This window comes from Opisthorchis viverrini (genome assembly GCF_000715545.1).
Source record: "Opisthorchis viverrini unplaced genomic scaffold opera_v5_67, whole genome shotgun sequence".
NCBI classification, from domain to species: domain Eukaryota; kingdom Metazoa; phylum Platyhelminthes; class Trematoda; order Opisthorchiida; family Opisthorchiidae; genus Opisthorchis; species Opisthorchis viverrini.
In genome coordinates this window covers 1224132-1242659 of record NW_008751722.1, presented here as the reverse complement: position 1 = coordinate 1242659, position 18528 = coordinate 1224132, and the positions used below count along the sequence as shown (strand labels likewise).

The 18528-nt window shown below is 45.0% G+C and overlaps 1 protein-coding gene across 1 annotated transcript; it reads right to left on the bottom strand.

The window, feature by feature from the left end:
• Positions 1 to 486: 486 nt before the first annotated feature.
• Positions 487 to 15797, bottom strand: T265_04166 (hypothetical protein; the record flags this gene model as incomplete). The annotated part of the gene is made up of 4 exons (XM_009168836.1): positions 487 to 1157; positions 6430 to 6643; positions 13978 to 14223; positions 15339 to 15797. The coding sequence occupies 4 exons, from the start codon at positions 15795 to 15797 to the stop codon at positions 487 to 489; spliced, it is 1590 nt and encodes a 529-aa protein (XP_009167100.1).
• Positions 15798 to 18528: the final 2731 nt, after the last annotated feature.

The window sequence follows — 18528 nt, the reverse complement described above, 5'->3', positions numbered from 1 at the left end:
CATGTGCTGTCCACCTCGCGGTTTGCGCCATCCTGAAGGAGGCACGGAGAACAACACTCGTCTCGGTAGACGGTGTTACCGCATGCGTAGCACATGACCTAGCCATCGCAGTCGATGATGCTGGATGTTTTCCCGGATTGAACTGCCTGCAGCACAACCAAATGCCCGTTTTCTAATCACCTCGTTACTAACACGCTGACGCCATTCACAACCAGCCACACTTCTGAGGCATCGGTGGTCGAAAACCTGAAGACGTCTCACATAATCTACCCGAAGAGGCCATGCCTCGCACCCATACAACAACACAGCCCTTACTGTAGCCTGCTACACACGACCCTTAAGATCCAGTGAGATGCCTTTTTGACGCCACAAGTGACGCAAATTGGCAAACGTGATTCGAGTCTTTGAGATTGTTGCACTGACTTCATCAGACATACTTCCGTCAGAGCTAATACAACTACCGAGGTATGTAAAATTTTTCACAATTTACAGTGGTTCTCCTTGAATTGTAAGGGATATGTTCGCAGATGGCACGTTCTGAAGCAGGACTTTGCACTTCGAAGGTGCAAGGCGCATGCCAAATGATGGTATGATGGCGGTCAGTTTATTCAACAGGGCTTGTGCTTCGCTGTGGTCTTCAAAGATGAGGGCGATGTCATCTGCGTACTCCAGATCGACAAGGTTCTCGCCAGCAACAATTTGAACACTGGGGTTTTGAAAACCATCCAGTGTTCGCCTCATTATTTCATCGATGACGAAGTTGAACAAGAATGGGGAGAGTGGACATCCTTGTCTGACACCACTTTTTGTAGCGAAGCTTTTGGAGAGCTCACCATACACCCTCACCCGCCCAGAAGTATGTGAATATAGAGATCGGATCATGTTTACAAACGTCTGGGGCATACACCGTTGAGCAAGTATAGTTAACAGAACTGATCGGTCAACAGAATCGAACGCACCCTTGAAGTCAAGTAATACCAGGATTGTGGGTCGTCTGTACATGTGGCGTTGCTCTAACATCTGACAGAGTGTGAAGATGTGGTCAACGCAGCCTCTACCCGGTCGAAATCCCACTTGATTCTCACGAGTCAAGACTTCGCGTGCCGCCATGAGACGACGAAGAATCAATGACGCCAGAAGCCTTGCCACAACCTGGGCTGCAGGAGTCGGTCGAAGCATATAATAGAATTAATGCTTCTGGCATGGTAAAAGCATGCTATCTGTCTAGAGGTACGACGCACCCATCAAGGCCACAAGCAGTTGCTGAACGCTAATATTTTGTACGTAGCCAGGCTATAGCCAGAATGAAAAATAACCACTGCCCCTGTGTTCTCGAACCCGAACGTCACACCAGAAGTGGGTTATTTCGGAAGAAAATCGTTGTGTGCGACCACCAAATCTATGCCCACTCAATACGCACCTCCTGCAATGCCTGCGGTAGCACTCAAATTTTCATGTTCCACGGTTTTCATTGATCTAAGGTCTGTTACACTACACCGTTAGACACTTAATTTGCGCAATAGAGATTGGATCCGAGAGTCAGCTGTTCGGAACGTAAGTATTAACCCCGTTTGCACAGTTTGAACGTTCACTTAACACTAGCATTTCCATAACAGCTTGTCTGCACACAAACCACTTCATTCTGAAGTGGTTAAAACGTCACAAATTCAGTATTGATATTTTCGCCCTCGTATTGACCAATAAACAAAGGCGAGAGTGGATTTGTAGTTTACGCCTGTAAACACAAGGTGTTTGGACACGAGAAACCAGTGTCTTTTACCACGATACCACATTAAGACATAACTTTAACGATTGGAACGCTCAGAGGTGATCAAGTGCCCCAGCATTGAGCATAGACAGATCCGGTCGTGGTTACATGAGAGCTTAACGGTACGGTTCGAGGGGGCGGAGACTCCTCAACGGTCCTGAAGAGGCGTTAGAAACACATCACTTATCCCCAACAATTTCGGCTCCATTTAACGAATCATTCGGAAATCAACCTTTCTATCCTTTAACGCTAAGTGATAACTGCAAGAAACTCTCAGCCGTAGCACCCTTCCGGTGCATAGATACCATGCCACCCGAGTGAAACACGAGGGATGAGAAACTGCCAGATCGCCCAAGACTAAGTAGGACCAGTCCAGATACAGAGGGTGGGTTTGAACCAGGACTTTCAGGTCAGCAAGTTCGCACCTTAACTACTGAGTTATCTCAAGATCTACTTCCTATCAACATTCATCGAGAGTTGCACCACTTTGCTGTTATCTGGTATGAAATATGCGGCGGCCGCCTTTCAACGGATGATGGATACTATACTATGTAATATGAAGTATAAGAAGGCCTAAACGAATTATATTGTCATTATCGTCGCATAATCCAACCTCCTATTAATGAGCATGGATTGAAAACTCGGATTGATGAATAATAGACAACCGTTCAGCTGTAACACTGCTTCCAGCCCTTGAATGAAGCACGAGGACTGAGATACTTCCGAGTTGCTCAAGCCTAAACAGGAGCAGTTGGGTTCGAACCACAATCCTTATGATCAGTAAATTTGCGCCCTAACCACTGAGCTGTCTCGAGCTCGGGGATCATGGATGCAAACTAGTAAAAATACTTTTGATTAGGTTGATGACTGGTCATCATCATCATCATCATTGTTAGCTGTAATAACCGCGTACTCGTCGTACAGTGGTTGTAGCTGCCGCAGTTTCGTTCACGATGTCTGTTTTTGGGGGGGATAGGTACAGTAGGCTGTCAAGTGGGGGGGGGGGTTGGAAAAGGAGCTATGCTTTGAAGGCAATAGCTTGGATGCATGAGCGCCATTGAGAGTGCGACTGGGCCATATCTGACAATGTCTCTAGCCATTGATGTGGCCCGTCTCGGGGTCCCCATTCAGGAAGACGGCAGTGACCAGCGTAGCTGAGTTTGCTGGTAATGGCTTTCATACTTCGCTGCCAAGTCATTGGTTGACCGCCTCTGGCTCTCTTCCACCCTTCACGTGGTTGTGCGAAAAGAGCCCTTCGAGGAAGTCGGTCGACGGGCATACGCAACACGTGGCCAAGCCAGCGCAACCTGTGCAGTATGATCAGTTCATCTATCGGGGGTGAGTTATTTCTCCCGAATACCATTCGACATACTTCAGAATTGCTAATCCGGTGTTCCCACCAGATTCGGGCAATGCTCTGAAGACATCGATGGTCAAACACTGAAAGTCTTTTGACGTCCTCGGCGCGCAGCGGCCAGGTTTCTGATCCATATAGTAATATGGAGCGCACCGCAGCATTGTAAACTCGACCCTTGACAGAGAAACTGATGTCACGCCTACGATGACTGGTGGAAGAACGTTGCAGTAAGGCCAAAGTTTCTCAAGCAATGTGGCGAAATGATAGTACCCCGGATAAGCTCATCGTACGGTGACCAGGTCTCAGTTGGTCTGTTAACTTGAGCTTGGCGGCTGGCATGCGAACGTTCCGTCATCAACCAACCGCGCGTACATACGCACAGGCAATGTGACAACGGTAAATAAAAATCACACAACTGGTGCACCGTATGTACCCAGGAGCAGGGCAAGACCATGGGTGAGATGGTCAAAATATCCACACACCTACACGCACAGAATCAACTGAGGGAGCGGTCAATGTGATACCGTAAAATACCCATGCCAGACCAAGTAGTTTACAGATAAAAGTCAATTGTATTCCATCTGACTCAAATGCAAAGCGCAGAAAGTTTTGTTCTGAACGCGAATACAGCGTTTGGTGCGTCAACGGAAATTGAGTATATGCATTGGAAACGGGCAGTACATGACAGATTACCGGAAATGAAAAGATGCGTGGTTTCCTGACAGGCACGTACAATCAGCGCGACGAATGCATCGTGTGTTATAGCGTAAGTCGATTGCACAAGTAAAAAGCATAACAATGAAAAGATCCACGGAGTTTTGATTCTGATTACGCTACAATATCGGGACGTCTGACGATTCAGTTTTCATAATGACCTCACAAGTGGACAAAAGTTACGTCACAGAACTAACATAAACCAGCAGTATCGATCAGAGCTAACTCAAATGCTCTCTGTGGTGACCCAACACAATATTATCAAAGAGACTGTGGATAAGGCATGATAATCTGTAAGACTAACGCTCACGTCGATCCCATATACGATCAAACAGTCACTGGATGTCGCCAAGATCATTAATCTTAGTACCATACGGACTGAACAAAAATGAATGAGGAGACTCGACAACAATCCCAATTCTCGAAAAAAAACATGAGGATCGTGCAAAGTCCGTCACAGGCTAAATGTCGGTAACTGAACAGTTCGAAAGATATCCACAAAAATAACTTGGGCTTCACCCATGCATTGATTACACCTTTACTTTCTGAAATAATCTGGAACAATGACAATACTTCTAGTAAACAACATTGATCATCTCCCTTTATTTAAAGGATGCTTTTATCCCCGTTAACCGTCGAGCATTATGTCTGGATATCACATCATCATGCACCACATCAGATGAAAACAGCGGCCCTTCAAATCCACACAACCGCGCCAATTCATTTGAACAAAGCCTTTTGATGGGAAGAGAAAAATACGGCGGGTAGAGGGGCCTAGGTCCTCTACCCCCCGTCTATCACAAACATCCGAGGTGCCTACAACTCCAGCGCTGTCAGGGATTGCTTAGAAAACACCTTTGAAGGACTGTGCGCCAATTCCTACGAATGTGTGGGAATTTATTTCAAGCCTCCACCTGCGTTCACCACATTTAGTGGTGTTAGGTAGACTGCCCTGTGTTGGTTTCTCAACAGCTCTGCCATGGAAGACTCCCTCCTAGTATCTGACTCCTGTGTTGTTGGAACGTTCCTAAGTCATTTGCTTATGGATACCGTTTACGTAGACGACGTAGCTATTCTTGGATGAAGTCCTATCAGAATGAAAACGTCGTAAACAATCTAAATAATTACGCCTCGAAGTCAAGTACATGTGGTACACTACCAAAGTGCTGCTACAAAAGTGAGTTAGATAAAAGAAACGTCATGAGTGCAGTTGGATCGACCGGGATGGTAGAGAAATTTATTTACTTGAGTCTGTATTAGTCACAGTAGGCAAGTGAAATGTGATTAAGTCGTCCTAATGAGGGACCCAGAGCAGTCTGGAACCACCCGCAACATCTGTGACGGAGGTATGAACTCGGATTGATTATCGAATGTGGAGTTCACAACAACGGGATCTATGTTGCTGTACGGGTCAGAAGCCTAGCCAGTATAAGATGAGAATTTCAATGTCTGGCCATTGTTGTATTCGGAACATTGCCTGAATTTAGTGAGAACATCGGATCAGTGGGGCTGAAGTGGATCAAAAGGTTTCCAGAGGAAACCATGAACACGCGATTGGTGCGCTGCTGACAGGTTATGTGCCCAGTAAATCAGCGGATCAAGCTCCTGGAAGAGTAGCCTCCACAGAGAGATTCAATGAAAGCGTGAAAGCCAGTGCCAGAAAGCCCAGCTATGTTGGCAATTAATGTCTGTAGCTGGAGACCCAGAGAGGAAACATATCGATGATTACCGATGTCGAGAGACAGCGCAGTGAAGTGCTAAGCGACACCCATTTATCCAAGCTACTGCTTAATTTTCTTTCTTAGTAGACAGTGAACCCATTACCGACTGCGAATTTACTCAACAACGACAGCAGTTACTGACTTTATTGTGTGACTATCCTCCTCTCCCTCACACCGCCGGATTTTCCAGATAATCAACAAATGAATAGTAAATGCCGCCAAAAACACGTGAGACTATAGATGGTGCCAATATAACGAGAATCCAAAATGGTATCCTCATACATAATACTGGGTTGCGGTCCACTACCATGGAAGTGTCCAATTAGGTTTGGGACCATTACACCGCTATTAAGCCCAAGCCATAACAGGATTGTGGTCGCAGCGACTACGGTCCAAACTACCTGTGAGGGATATAATCAGACTGTGCCCAGTTAGCTGAGTCGGATTAACAGCCCTACTTATGTTGTCACAACGTGCAAGATAGAGTGATACCTGAAAGCATGTTAATCCACGCCTGGCGCGGCAGATATTAAAATAAAATGGTCCTCTTTTACGGATAAAATAGAAAAAAACTCATGTGAAATACTAGATAGTCTAAACGGCGCATCCACAAGGTCAGGAGTAAACGGTCCCCTTCTTGAATCCAGTTATTATGGGTTGCCTTCGGCGCATCGATTAAAAAAACAAGAAACCTCAGATGTCACCTAAGCACGTAAGCATGATGCTATCCCAGTAAGCCACACCGTTGGTGGCTTACACCCCAGGAGATTCGGTATTGAGGTAAAGTTGAATTCACTTAGTTATGACATCAAGATTAGTCACGGAGAAAAATGGGCGAAATGTCAATAGTGGTAGGAAAGAAAAATTACTTGCCATTGTGGCCAACTGCTGGAAGATTTCGCCTAGTTCCACAATTGTGTGTTCTATGCTGCGCATCGTATCGGCTCTGGATGCCAGATAAGTGTCGGTCTGATCCACAAGGGAAAGTTGTTGTGCCAATTTGGCTTGTACTTCCGGGTTTGGGCCCCCGTTTAAAAGAGATCCGTGTCCATTCAACGCCTGTTCACGGGCACGCTCATCGTCCTGGGGACACCGTAAAATATGGCAAATGAAAGGATGTTAAAAGCAAGTTGATTGCGAGACTCCCGGGTCAGCGCATAGCAAACCGGCAGTCGCGAAGAAAAAACGGGTGTGACGGAGGTGTAGCAGATGACACAAACATGAAATTTGGATCTCGAGATCATGAGTCCAGCGAGGCTGTAAAAATCCAGTTGATGTACCCATGGATAATGAACCGCATCGCAAGAAATTTGTTAAGTTTCAAAACTCTAAAGGTCTGAAAACAGCTGCTTAGAACAAGGCTTCAGTCTATCAGTCCTTATTCAGCACATGCAAATCACATGTAGTCATCATTGAAGCCATCATCTTGAATACACTGCAGTAAACTACGTTTCCCGCGCGCTCACATGTGAAGAAATATCCCATGGGGATGCTCCTACAGGAGCCGAAGGTGAGGTAGATACAAGTCCAAGACGATTCCGGACATTCAGACAGCTTTTGAAAAAACGAATCAGAGGGAAAGAATAGTCTTAGAACATGGAGGTGCTCCTTCGTATATTGGAGCACGGACGTTCCTAGTGGGATTAGGAGTTAAGCTATCCAACCCAACCAGTTCCACTAATTCGTGAACTCATATTTCGTTGCCAGATTATAAACTGTTCAACTGTGTTCAGTTTCATGCCAATAGGTGTGAGGTAGGCGGTCTTTTGAAGTATGAATCGGATAACCTAACCAGCGTAGTCGACGTAGGATGTGTGGCTCCATCTATCGCAAGTTTCTTCCAAAAGTCATTTGGTCAACCAACTCAATGTTCCAAAAGGTCCGACGGATGGCCCGGAGACACTGACAGTCAAATACAAAAGCATCTGCATAGCCTGATGGCGAATACTCGCTTTCGGTGGGATAAAGTAAGAAACCCTAATGCCCCGCAGGAAAGATTCTGACCCCTTGTTGGAGACTGGACATAACATGGCACTTTTGAGCTTCAGATGTAATTGGGGCGTGTCAAAAAAAAAGTGACTTTCGAAGTAACTGTAGATAGCACATGTCGAACGCAACAAAAAATCGATTGTAGCGTCCACATAAAGCCGATTTCCTTATATTCGAATCGGATTTGTTCCCTTGTGAACAGGTACAATGACAAAGTGCTAATTAGAGCTCGGTAGGAGCGACACATCATGCACTGAGAACACGTTATATAATAGTAGGAAATCTGCAAATACAATCCTAAGACACGCGGAAACCTACAAATATACAGGGAAGGATTACACATACAGAGTGGATACATGAAACAGTGACAACAATGACTCATAAAAGCAGTGGAATGCATCTGAACAACCCAGAAGGACAGTGGCATTCGAAATCCTCTTGAGATTCAGACTGTAATGTTTCCGAATTGACCGCCGATCTCGGTTATCTTCCTCCGAACCCAGTGTGCACATAGATCGTAACAAGTCAACAGACAACCCAGTAGATGCTAACCAAAAGTCACGTGATTCACTTACCACCTGTGTTCCGAGTGTCGTGCCAACGTAGTATTGACTTGCATCGATAGCCTAAGAGCATTACACACAACCTCTTGAAATGCCACCCACCGCTCGAAAACAGAAGTTCAGCCGGTGAAATCCCCAAGGTGGGACGAAACGAATGTAAATGAGTAAAGGATATGAGACTGAAGCAGACCCACCAGCTTTCTAGACTATTTAGTAGTGGGTAATAAACGGGTGCTTACGGTTCGAGTCTGTCGAGTGATTTTCGCTGACAAACATCTTTCCTGGCAGACATCATAATTATACATTATAAGGGGGAAAATCGAAACCTGGTCACTCCTGTTCACTTTTGGGAACAGAAGTTAACATTTAAAACTTTCAGCAAAAGCGCACAGATTTAGCTCCTAAAATAATCGACAAAACTGAGACTGACGCACTAACTGACTGCGCTACTAGGGGGACGAGATGGCCAAGGTGGTTAGAGCGCGAATTAACTGACTGGAAGGCCCGTGGTTCGAACCCGACCTCTGCCACCCAACTTCCCCTGTCTAAGCTTGGGCAACCTGGCAGTGTCGCAGCCCTCGTGCTTTCTTCTGGTGGCATGGCAGCTAGGCACCGAAAGGGTGCTACAGCTGAACGAGTCGACAAAACTCATAACCATCTTAACTCTAGAGAAAAACTTGATTTCGGCCGCAGAACAAAATTTCTTAAAACAGTGTATCTGTCTCCGAGACACATCATTATTGCACTGATGGAGTGATAAAATCAGATACATGCGGCTACGGTGAATTGACTCTCAAACGTTCTGATGACATTACAATCCTGACAAGTTAACAGTAAATAACTCAGCTTCATAGGCGCCAGACTGGATATTCGTTGTTCATATTCGCAATGGGGGACATCAATCGCTAAGGGTATGTCAAGGTTGAGCATAGAAATTTTGTTGCAGATATTTTGTAACGTGTGACACGATTGAGAATGCGTGATTTTTTGTGCAACTATTGGTGAACTGTTTTGATTGGCTCACAGGGCTTCCACTCATGAGGTTTTACTCGTTTACCATTTACGAAGGGAGAGACGGCTCAAGTGGTTAGAGCGCGAATTTACTGACCGGAAGGTCCGTGGTTCGAACTCGACCTCTACATCTCGACTTCCCCTGTCTAGGCTTGGGTAACCTGGCAGTGTCGCAGCCCTCGTGCTTCCTTCGGGTGGCACGGCAGCTAGGCACCGGAAGGGTGTTGCAGCTGGACGATTTTTTTTTGTCATTTACAGAAAAGGCTGTGAAGCCTCCTACTCTGGGAGCACCAGTCCCACGGTGATCCCACCCTGTACTCACTACAAATGATGTATGGATATAATGATGGCAATAGCAATGATGATAGCAATAATAGTACTGAGCTGTAACAGTCAATGTATAAATATACTTAGACAGACTCGATAGGTAAGCACCAAAATGGGTGTCCTTAAGTTGTAGAGTTCATAGGTTGTGCACTCTCGCGGCTGAGGAAGCCCTATTCACAACAAACCACGTATACACGCTCACAACTCAATGCACCACACCATTTTCAGCTTGCCCGCCCGACAATGCGCTTATAGTTTCGTGATAATTAAGGTTGAAACTATAAATGGAAACGACGAACCGATGCATAGGCGTGAGCGGTAGTGCCTGGGTTTACATAGATTTTGTTCGTCGGTGTGTGACCTCTCATTATAGTTATTCGCGTTGATAGTCCATTCTTTCAGTTGGCTCGAGCTCCCATTGGTCGAGATCCAGATAACATTTGGGGTCGACCACTGCGACTGTCATCCAGTGACCCTTGCTCTGTTGGTTCCAGGCTGATGTCACCTGAGCGGTTCGTCCCATGGGCGGCTAGGTGGACTGTCTAGTTGAGTTGTTGGTCCTTCACTCGCACGGACACATCAACTGGTTCAGCACAACATGGTGGTTCATTAAATTTGTCGTGGAGTTTTCTTTCTTTGTTTTGTAGTTGCACGCGTTAGGTGATTTGCAATTACCAAGTTGAATCATTGACGTAGGGTCTCCAAGTACGAAGGTTCTCTTTACGACCACCTTAAAATCTTTCCTGTACGTCCAACGTTGCAGCAAACGTAGTTTACCAGAAAGACAACGTTACTACGGACGAATTCTAAAGGTGGAACCCAGGTACTGAGCTACTAAGCTTAAATGAAGCTGTATAACCTCGTTGGTTCAGGCAAGATGTCGATGAACGGGAGGATTATCCTAAGGTTGACGGAAACTCGGGGACTGCGCCTACCTGATAAGCCCCAAAAAGGGCGAAACCGGTCGTGGGCTGTCGAAGAGTTTTCAGCAACCTTGTGAGTAGTCTCCTTCATGAAAATATACTGCGATATTTCGAATATCGTACCAACTGAATCATGAGGCGGCCTGTGTGCAGCACATTCAATTGTAGAATATCATAAATGAGAGATTCAGTTGAGTCTCTCGTGAAAACCAAATTGATTTGCAAATGAGTGTATTTGTCGAATGTACAACTATTTGCCTGTTCTTGTTCTTCTTGCTGCTACTGTCAAGGTGTCCTCGTCATCGACCTGATAAACTTTCCGGGATATCTGTCGTTTTTTTGGAGCGTCTTCTTGTCCCCTCAAATCGACTGTGTTGTCCATGTCTGTTCTCTTTTGAATATGCATTAGATGGCTCTTAGAATAGATGTTTCGACAGTTCCATGGTTAGTCCCTATATTTTTCATGACAAGTTTCGAGTGTCCCCTTGTCACTACGTCCGGAAATAATAACCTCATATTCTCCTCCAGAACAGCTGTAAATTTTGCTATCCCCAAATGCGTTGTCTGCCACATTGTGAGTATCTTACGCTGGGTTTTGTTCAACAAAGATAAAAGTACCGGCCATGTAGCGAAGCTAAAATTTGAAACTGATAAGTGATGATGCATTTCCTCTGTTATGGCTTTGACAATGAATCCTGATAAAAGAGCTCCTTCTTCTAATGGCGCACGTGTCCCAAGACTAAAAAATGTGAGTACTATACAGTTTGATTGTTTCTGTTGAGTTACGTTGAATTTGTGTACAACGATGCGGTCTCCCTTTCCGACAGCAGGTTCTTTGTCGAACTGTTAGAGCCAGATTACTTACAGGTTTTGAAGGTCAGCTTTGTTTATCAAGACTGAGAACACAAAAATCGTTCAGTCCCACTGACGAAATGACTGGATTAACTGAGTAGTCTAACAGACGGGTCTGCCGTTCGTGTTTGGTCACTGGGACCACGGTTCAAGTTTAAAGGAATACAACCGCAAATAGTAAATAAAATGTTGAAACTCATTACAACCTATCTACTGGAATCCTGGATCAATCATTTACACGGTAAAATACGCCAGCAAATAGATTCAGACTGTAACTAGTGACCGGTGCAATAAATGCAAATAGGTTGCTGCATCAGTTTTCCGGTTACAATGTAGACCAGTTAGTTTAATAGCAACTCGGGTGCTTATCCATGCGGTCTGAAGAAAAAAACTACTATTGAAACCGCAGCAGATTAGTTCGAGGAGAAAAGAGAATAACGTGATTACATTCAAACCCTGAAGCTCAGGAATGAATATACCCGCATATCAGACACTTTTCAGAGCATCCATACCTAGCAGCTGACCACCTAACCTGCTGTCTATCAGATAGCCACTGAAGAGGTGGAAATTGTAAAAAATCCCTACCATGGGAAATGTACAGACTAAAAGCGATTTGAATCGTATCGACATCCGCCTTGTCCTTACCTCACCGTTCTGACTCTGAACCGTGTCTGTTTATGCAGTTCGTACTATTCTGCGGTTAGCAAAACATGAAAGACCTCCAAGAAGGACCCGCCCAGAATATATAATAGTTCGTATTGATCAGTTTAACAGAAATAAAGATGTCATTCCCTGAAAGGACCAGAGCAAGGAAACAAATTAAGCCTCCCTTAAGGATAAGACTGAGAAACAATAAAACTTTCACGAAAAGCTTTGCTACCTTGGTGATGCACGATTCTTCCCAAATGTCTCATCTAAAAGCTTCTCAGGTTCCAGATAAATACATATGGACGCAGCTTTTCCGTGATTTGGAATACTTCTATCAGCCTCACTTCGTCATCGACTTCGCCAAACTGCTATCATTTGTCCTCAGTTTATGTAAGAATTCTTTAACACACGCATAAAGATCATCCTACTGTAATAAGGATTCCGGAAGAATACCTACGAAACGTTGCAAAATAATAAAGTTCAATGCCTGTAGGGCACATCCAGAAAAGGGCCTTTCTACTTTGCTGGAACGAACCGGAAGAGGCCTGATGGAACCGGTCGGGAACGAACAGCGTCGCGTGACCGAGCCTTCCAATATCCGCCCATACCGTTACTACGAAACGGCTGATTACAACGAAACCCAACCGTGCCGTTGATGGACCAAGTGGTTAGACTGCGAGTTCACTGATCGGAACGTCCGTGGGTTGAACCCGACATCTGCCTCTCGACTCCCCCTGTCTAGGCTTGGGCCACATGGCAGTATCCTAGCTACGTGCCTCCTTTGTGTGGTATGGAAGCTAGGCACCGAAAGATTGCTACAGCTGAACGACTATTTATCATTATTATAGTCGATTTTTAGGACAATTCTCCCGTCAGTTACACGTTGGTTTCTAGTCAGAGTTTATTCCACATACGACAACAAGACTAAGCCATCACATATATTTTACCTTGTGCGGTTTGACTACACATGGTATCAGCTTCATTTCTTCCGTATGGTCACAAAAGGCAGACAAGTAGCCCATTGATCATGTACCCGAACTTACGAGTTGCCAATGGTATGAGACCTTCAGCGTTTATATGATTTCGTTATAAAACGGGTGTAACTGATAGGTATTACGAAGTGATAAGAAAGTGTGACCGTACTGTTGGATGACAATGTGCTCATGACTTCCGATGTTTCGCTACAGTCCACTTTAAAGACTCACAGCCAATTCTGAAGCAGCACTATTTCATCCGAGCAAATCGCATATAAGTAGTCTTCAACCGATAGGTGAAAGACGCAACAAGGTAGACACTAAACCTAAACGAGGTCGGAGAGAGCAAAATACACAGTGTATGCAAAGCCTCGTATGCGGTTATCAGCCAAGTGCACATACCAAGCCGTCTAAAGTTGTACGTTAACCGGATTGTTATGACAATTATAAATCCATGCAAAACAACAAAACTTACCAGTGGAAACTACGAGGAATCATCAACTAAAGCACCTTCAAGAAACCAAACCCGATCGAAATGATGTTGAATCCTCCAACTCACCGACCGTAATATTTAGTCACCTACACTAAACAAAATGCGCTTTTAATCAACATTCAGCATTTATGTAGTATATTAGTCGGAAGAGATCTCGGTAACTAGTTTTCCGTGTGCCTTAAAACTAGGGCAAACTACTCACTTGGGCCGACGAAGCCCGTCGAAAGCCAAATTTTGCCCAACTATCAATCCGCCGATCGGTTACAAAACTCTACTGAAATAATGCCTCGCCTTCATTATAACCCTCCGCAGTGAAGCACACGTGACTGAATACCAGCCAAATGAACCCACAAAGATACGTAGAACAATGGTCTGGTTCAAACCTCACCCCATGTGTGGTTTTAGGGACCGACAATGGAGAACGCAAGGTCTGGCTACACGTCAGGCAAGCGAGGTTAACGGGTTTTCTGTTCTCTTGAAGGTATTTTAACTAAAACAGATCAGTGATCGGAGCTGAGGGATGATCTTCCAAGGATCTTCAAAAGCAGATCCAATGGACCAGCCCAAAGTGGTCTCTTCAAGAAAGCAACAACACGTGTCTAATTAAGGCACGAGGATTGGCTGTTGGGAAACTTACCCTTAGTAATATTGATGGTATGATGGTTGATTTTGACTGTGGATAACCATTGGTCAACAAAGTAGTATCATTTTCGTTCACATTTTGCAGAGCGGTATACTTTCCTCGACGAGCAGCTTGTGACCGAAGATTTTCCGACCGTTGTTCCAACATTCCTCGGAATTGAGTGGACATTTTCGCCAATCTTGTTTGTAAACCCATCAGGACGGATTTAGAGTGATTTGCCTGTTGTTTGCCCTTGGAATTCTGATAGAATTACAGGATATTAAGAAGACAAGGGAAACGGAAGATAACAATTAGTTTACCAGATTAGAATAGCATGCAAGTGTTAAATGCCCATGAGGGTATTGCCGACAACCGCTATGGTTACTGCTGCCATTTTACCGAGAGATAGGGAACTCGTGTAACACGATAGATCTCAGCTCCTAACTGACGGTACATTTAGCAGGTATTGAAAGTATGCGATTTGACCTCATAAATTAATGGGCGTACACAGACATTCGAGTTATTCCTAGACAGTGAGGTCTGGCGCTACCGAGATAAATCAATGTAGGTGACCTATAACAGTGAACGACCTGGTAGCTATGAGGCTACGGGGTTGGAAATTGGCAGGATACCATAATGAAGTATACGGTTGGTTCCCAAAGCGCAACAGCACGAAGCCCTCGGTCCTTATAGATTGAACCTTCTTCACGAGAAAGTCGTCAGAATTGACTAAGTCACCCAAATACAGGCATATTTATAACACACACATTACAACCTAGTGGTATAGTAACTACCGGCTCCCCCACCACAATATAGATAAAACAATTTAGTCATCCAGGTAATTCAATAACCGGTTGGAACAAACCTCGTGCCCCTTATGCTCAAAGGTTCGAGCTCTGTAGAAATTAGAAGGGGTTAGGACATTGTTCAATTTACCGACGTCTAGACAAAAACGGTAGAACAGAAGCAAATGTAAACATCGAAGGTGAAAGTAAGCTAAGAGCTCAGCATATCAGTTAAGACCGACGGTGATACCATGAACTTGCATGAACCACTGCCATCAAATATACTTGGGTCCAAGATATTTCGTGATATATTCGAAAACAAGGAACAAAATAGAGAGCTATGTCGTGACTTTAAATGAAAAAGTCAATGGTATCACAAAATATACGAAGCTGAAGGCTGCCACATAGATACGAGCATCGGTAACATCGTTACTGGCATCCAAATATTGTTGAGCATAGTGAATATCAGCTCAGGGTGACGTCGCTCATTCGGACAAGTAGAATGAGAACGGAGCAAGGAATCTACTGGATGGCCATGTAACCCACTCGTTTTAAAACAAAGATAAACGGAAAACATGCACAAAGGCTCACCTGTGACCTGGATATGGACTGTAAAGTGGCTATCCTGTGATTGAGATCAGCCATATCTTCCTTCACGATGTAGGTCAGGCGCTGGATTTCGGAGCTCTGATCGTCAAACAAAGATTGATTGCGAGCAAGGTTATTCAACTGTTCTAATTTGCTGAATGTGCTGGCTAGATCACGTCCAATAGAAGCGGCCATTTGCATGAACTCAGAACGCTGGCGAATGGCTCGCTGACCTGATTGGGCTTCACGCCTAGAAATCGTTTGCGGTACATCAGATTTCGTAGGACGCCATCCGGTGGCTGGAAGTAGACCACTATCTGATTTATCTGTGGGTCGTGAATCGCTATGGCTAGCGAGAAATAAAGGGTTGGTCGTCAAGTCGCCAACGGCACTAGTAGATATAGGGCGGGAAAGTTGTACGGACTGAAGAAACTCTGCCGTTCTGTCGACTGCCGAGCACATCTACAAAGAATGAAGTGGTTTCATTACTCATAAAAATAGGTTGTAATAGTTAACGGTGAAAGTGAAGAAACAATACCGTGTCTCCCCGATACAGTGCCACAAAAAGTTCACGAAACTTCTTCAATACCCTACTGCCGCTTTTGTAACGTCTGACAGGCGTGGTTCCGAAACCCCATCAATCGTGCGTGTACTTGGATACTACTTTGGACATATGTGGATTCAATCATCTTAACGTTGTTCCCAGGCTTGCGATGATCCAGTGGGCTTTCCGGCCAGATGAGTTGAAGAACGTCCCTTAAAATACACTGAAAACCCGACCGTAATAACCGGCGACTTAACCAAAATGATTGAAAGGGTAGACTTTATCAACAGGAAGATGGAGATCAAAACATGTGCGCAGCAGCATCAGGAGGCCATACTTTTTCGTACTATACTTCCTGAGCCATTCTGTTCCGAGTAAGGTGTTCATGGGCATCTGTAGCCAGCCACTAACGTGAGACTTGAAGAGTCAAGTGAAGGGCGGAAGGCGAAACGATAGAAAACTCAAGAAGTGAATTAGATTGGGTGAATTCGGTAGCACTATCGTATGATTTAGTCATTTCTATGACTGTTAATAAAAACCAATTGGACATATCTTTAATTGTCCACACTGGTGGAAGGCACAAACTAACGTGACTGAGACCTTTAATTAGACTTTTATTGATTACTTGCCAAGGCCTGGCCTTACTGACTGCCTTGCATCCCAAACCCGATGGGACACATAGTGGTTGTCTAGGTAAACGCCCTCCTGGTATGGGGGGCGAGATGGCTGTGGTCAGAGCGCGAATTTACTGGCCGGAATGCCCGTGGTTCGAACCCGACCACTGCCTCTCGACTTCCTCTGTCTAGGCTTGGCAGTATCCCAGGCCCTTCCTTCTGGTAGCATGGCAGTTAGGCACCGAAAGGGTGCCACAGCTGAACGATAGGTAAAGTACGGCTGTCAGCAAAATTGATGCAGCTGTATCAAACTCAGTCAAGAGTCAACCAGACGAGTTACCAGATACTACATGCGGTCCACTACCGAAAAGGTGGTGCTCATGTTACATGTTCTTAAAGCCGTAATCACCCAAAAGCATTTGAAGCTCAGTGACCGGCCTATGCAGGTTTGCCAAAGTTTCATGTCGCCACCTATTCTGCACATTGTCGTAGTGGATTTTCCTCATTATTGAGTACCTTCGTGCACTTGATATCCGTCGGGAGCCAGCTTCTGGAAGAATTTCCCCGAAAATGGCCTCTATGAAGGAATTAAATCGCTACGGCTTGTGTACCTCAGTAATCTAGTGACAGGGCCTCTTCGACAGGGTTGGACAACGAAAAGAGATCTGAGGGTCTCCTGGTCCTTCAGGTTAATGATGAGGAAATGTGTGGTAGCTTGCTTCCTAAAATATAAAATACTCTAGTAGCCTCACACCGATAACCTCTGTCTTGCAGTTAGGCTGGTGAGCCAGACTTTAGCTGAGAAAATTACTCATCCTCCTGTCTAGGCTTGGGCGCCCTGGCAATAGCTCGGCCAACATATAACCAAGAACCTTGCAGATCAAATTACTCTGGTGTCGCATCGGCCGTCGCGTAGTAACACCAGCCGTGTCATCCCATATACTGGACAAAGTGGGGCGAATAAAAGAATTCCGACAAATAATGGACTTTATCTTTTCTCTTCATATGTTCCACTTTATNGATGGAGCCTTAAGGAACGGAGCAGAAACTTGACACAACGCAAACGTAACGCTTCGTGTCCGCTATTCAGGATTCGTTCTCTTCTTTCTACTATGATCTGTACAGTGTGAACTCATTGACGGTTGGGCCAATAAGCTGCTCTCGCAAGTGCTCCAAATAACTTATCGATTGGTTTCTGATGCATCTGAAACTTGTACACAAGTATAGTTTCTGAGCTGACGAAATCCTCTCAAGCTGGACACTAACGACGACGAAGTTAGGGTGATCCTACTGCTGATGTTGCGGGTTGCGTTGGTGCTGATAAAGCCATAGGTTTGTTAGCTAACTTCATGACTCGACTAGATGTCTGTAAACAGCCCACTCTATGCTCTCGGACTTTCCATTTCGATAAAAGGTCATACTGGTCGAAATACTGAAGCGTCTTTGTTTGTCTCATTCACTTATACTCCAAAGAATTGTAGCACCGAATCGTTGAAACACACCTATGGAGATCTTGCCTGGATATGAGTTCCACTATGGTGATATCATATCTTGTTCCGCCCTATGCTACATTTAGCCTACCTAGTTTCGTGCATTTGGATCAACGTTTAACATTCGTTTCGGAAAGGATTAGGTGGCCTCTTAATAAAAAAGGCGTTGCCACCAGCTGGGCCACTTCATATAATCCAAAGGGGTAACGGTTAGGTGGAAAGACTAGATAAAACTTTGTGGAAAGCTATTACGCATTCATTGTGATCAACGGGTATCCAAATCAGTCATTTGGAAACCGTTTTATGAGACGCGCTCCATTCGATTCGCTCCTTGTTGCGCATGAACGCCAATGCCGCTCCACACGAACGAGTGTTTCATCATAATCGAAAATCCACAGTCGGCACATCATTGCTTTCGCCCGCACCAGTTCTGATACGGTGAAATACACGATCTTTGAAGTATGACCACACAGTAGACGAGGTTGAGGTCCTGAAGTACAGTCCTGAGCACGTATGTGTCCGACGCGCCAATTGCATGGAAAAGG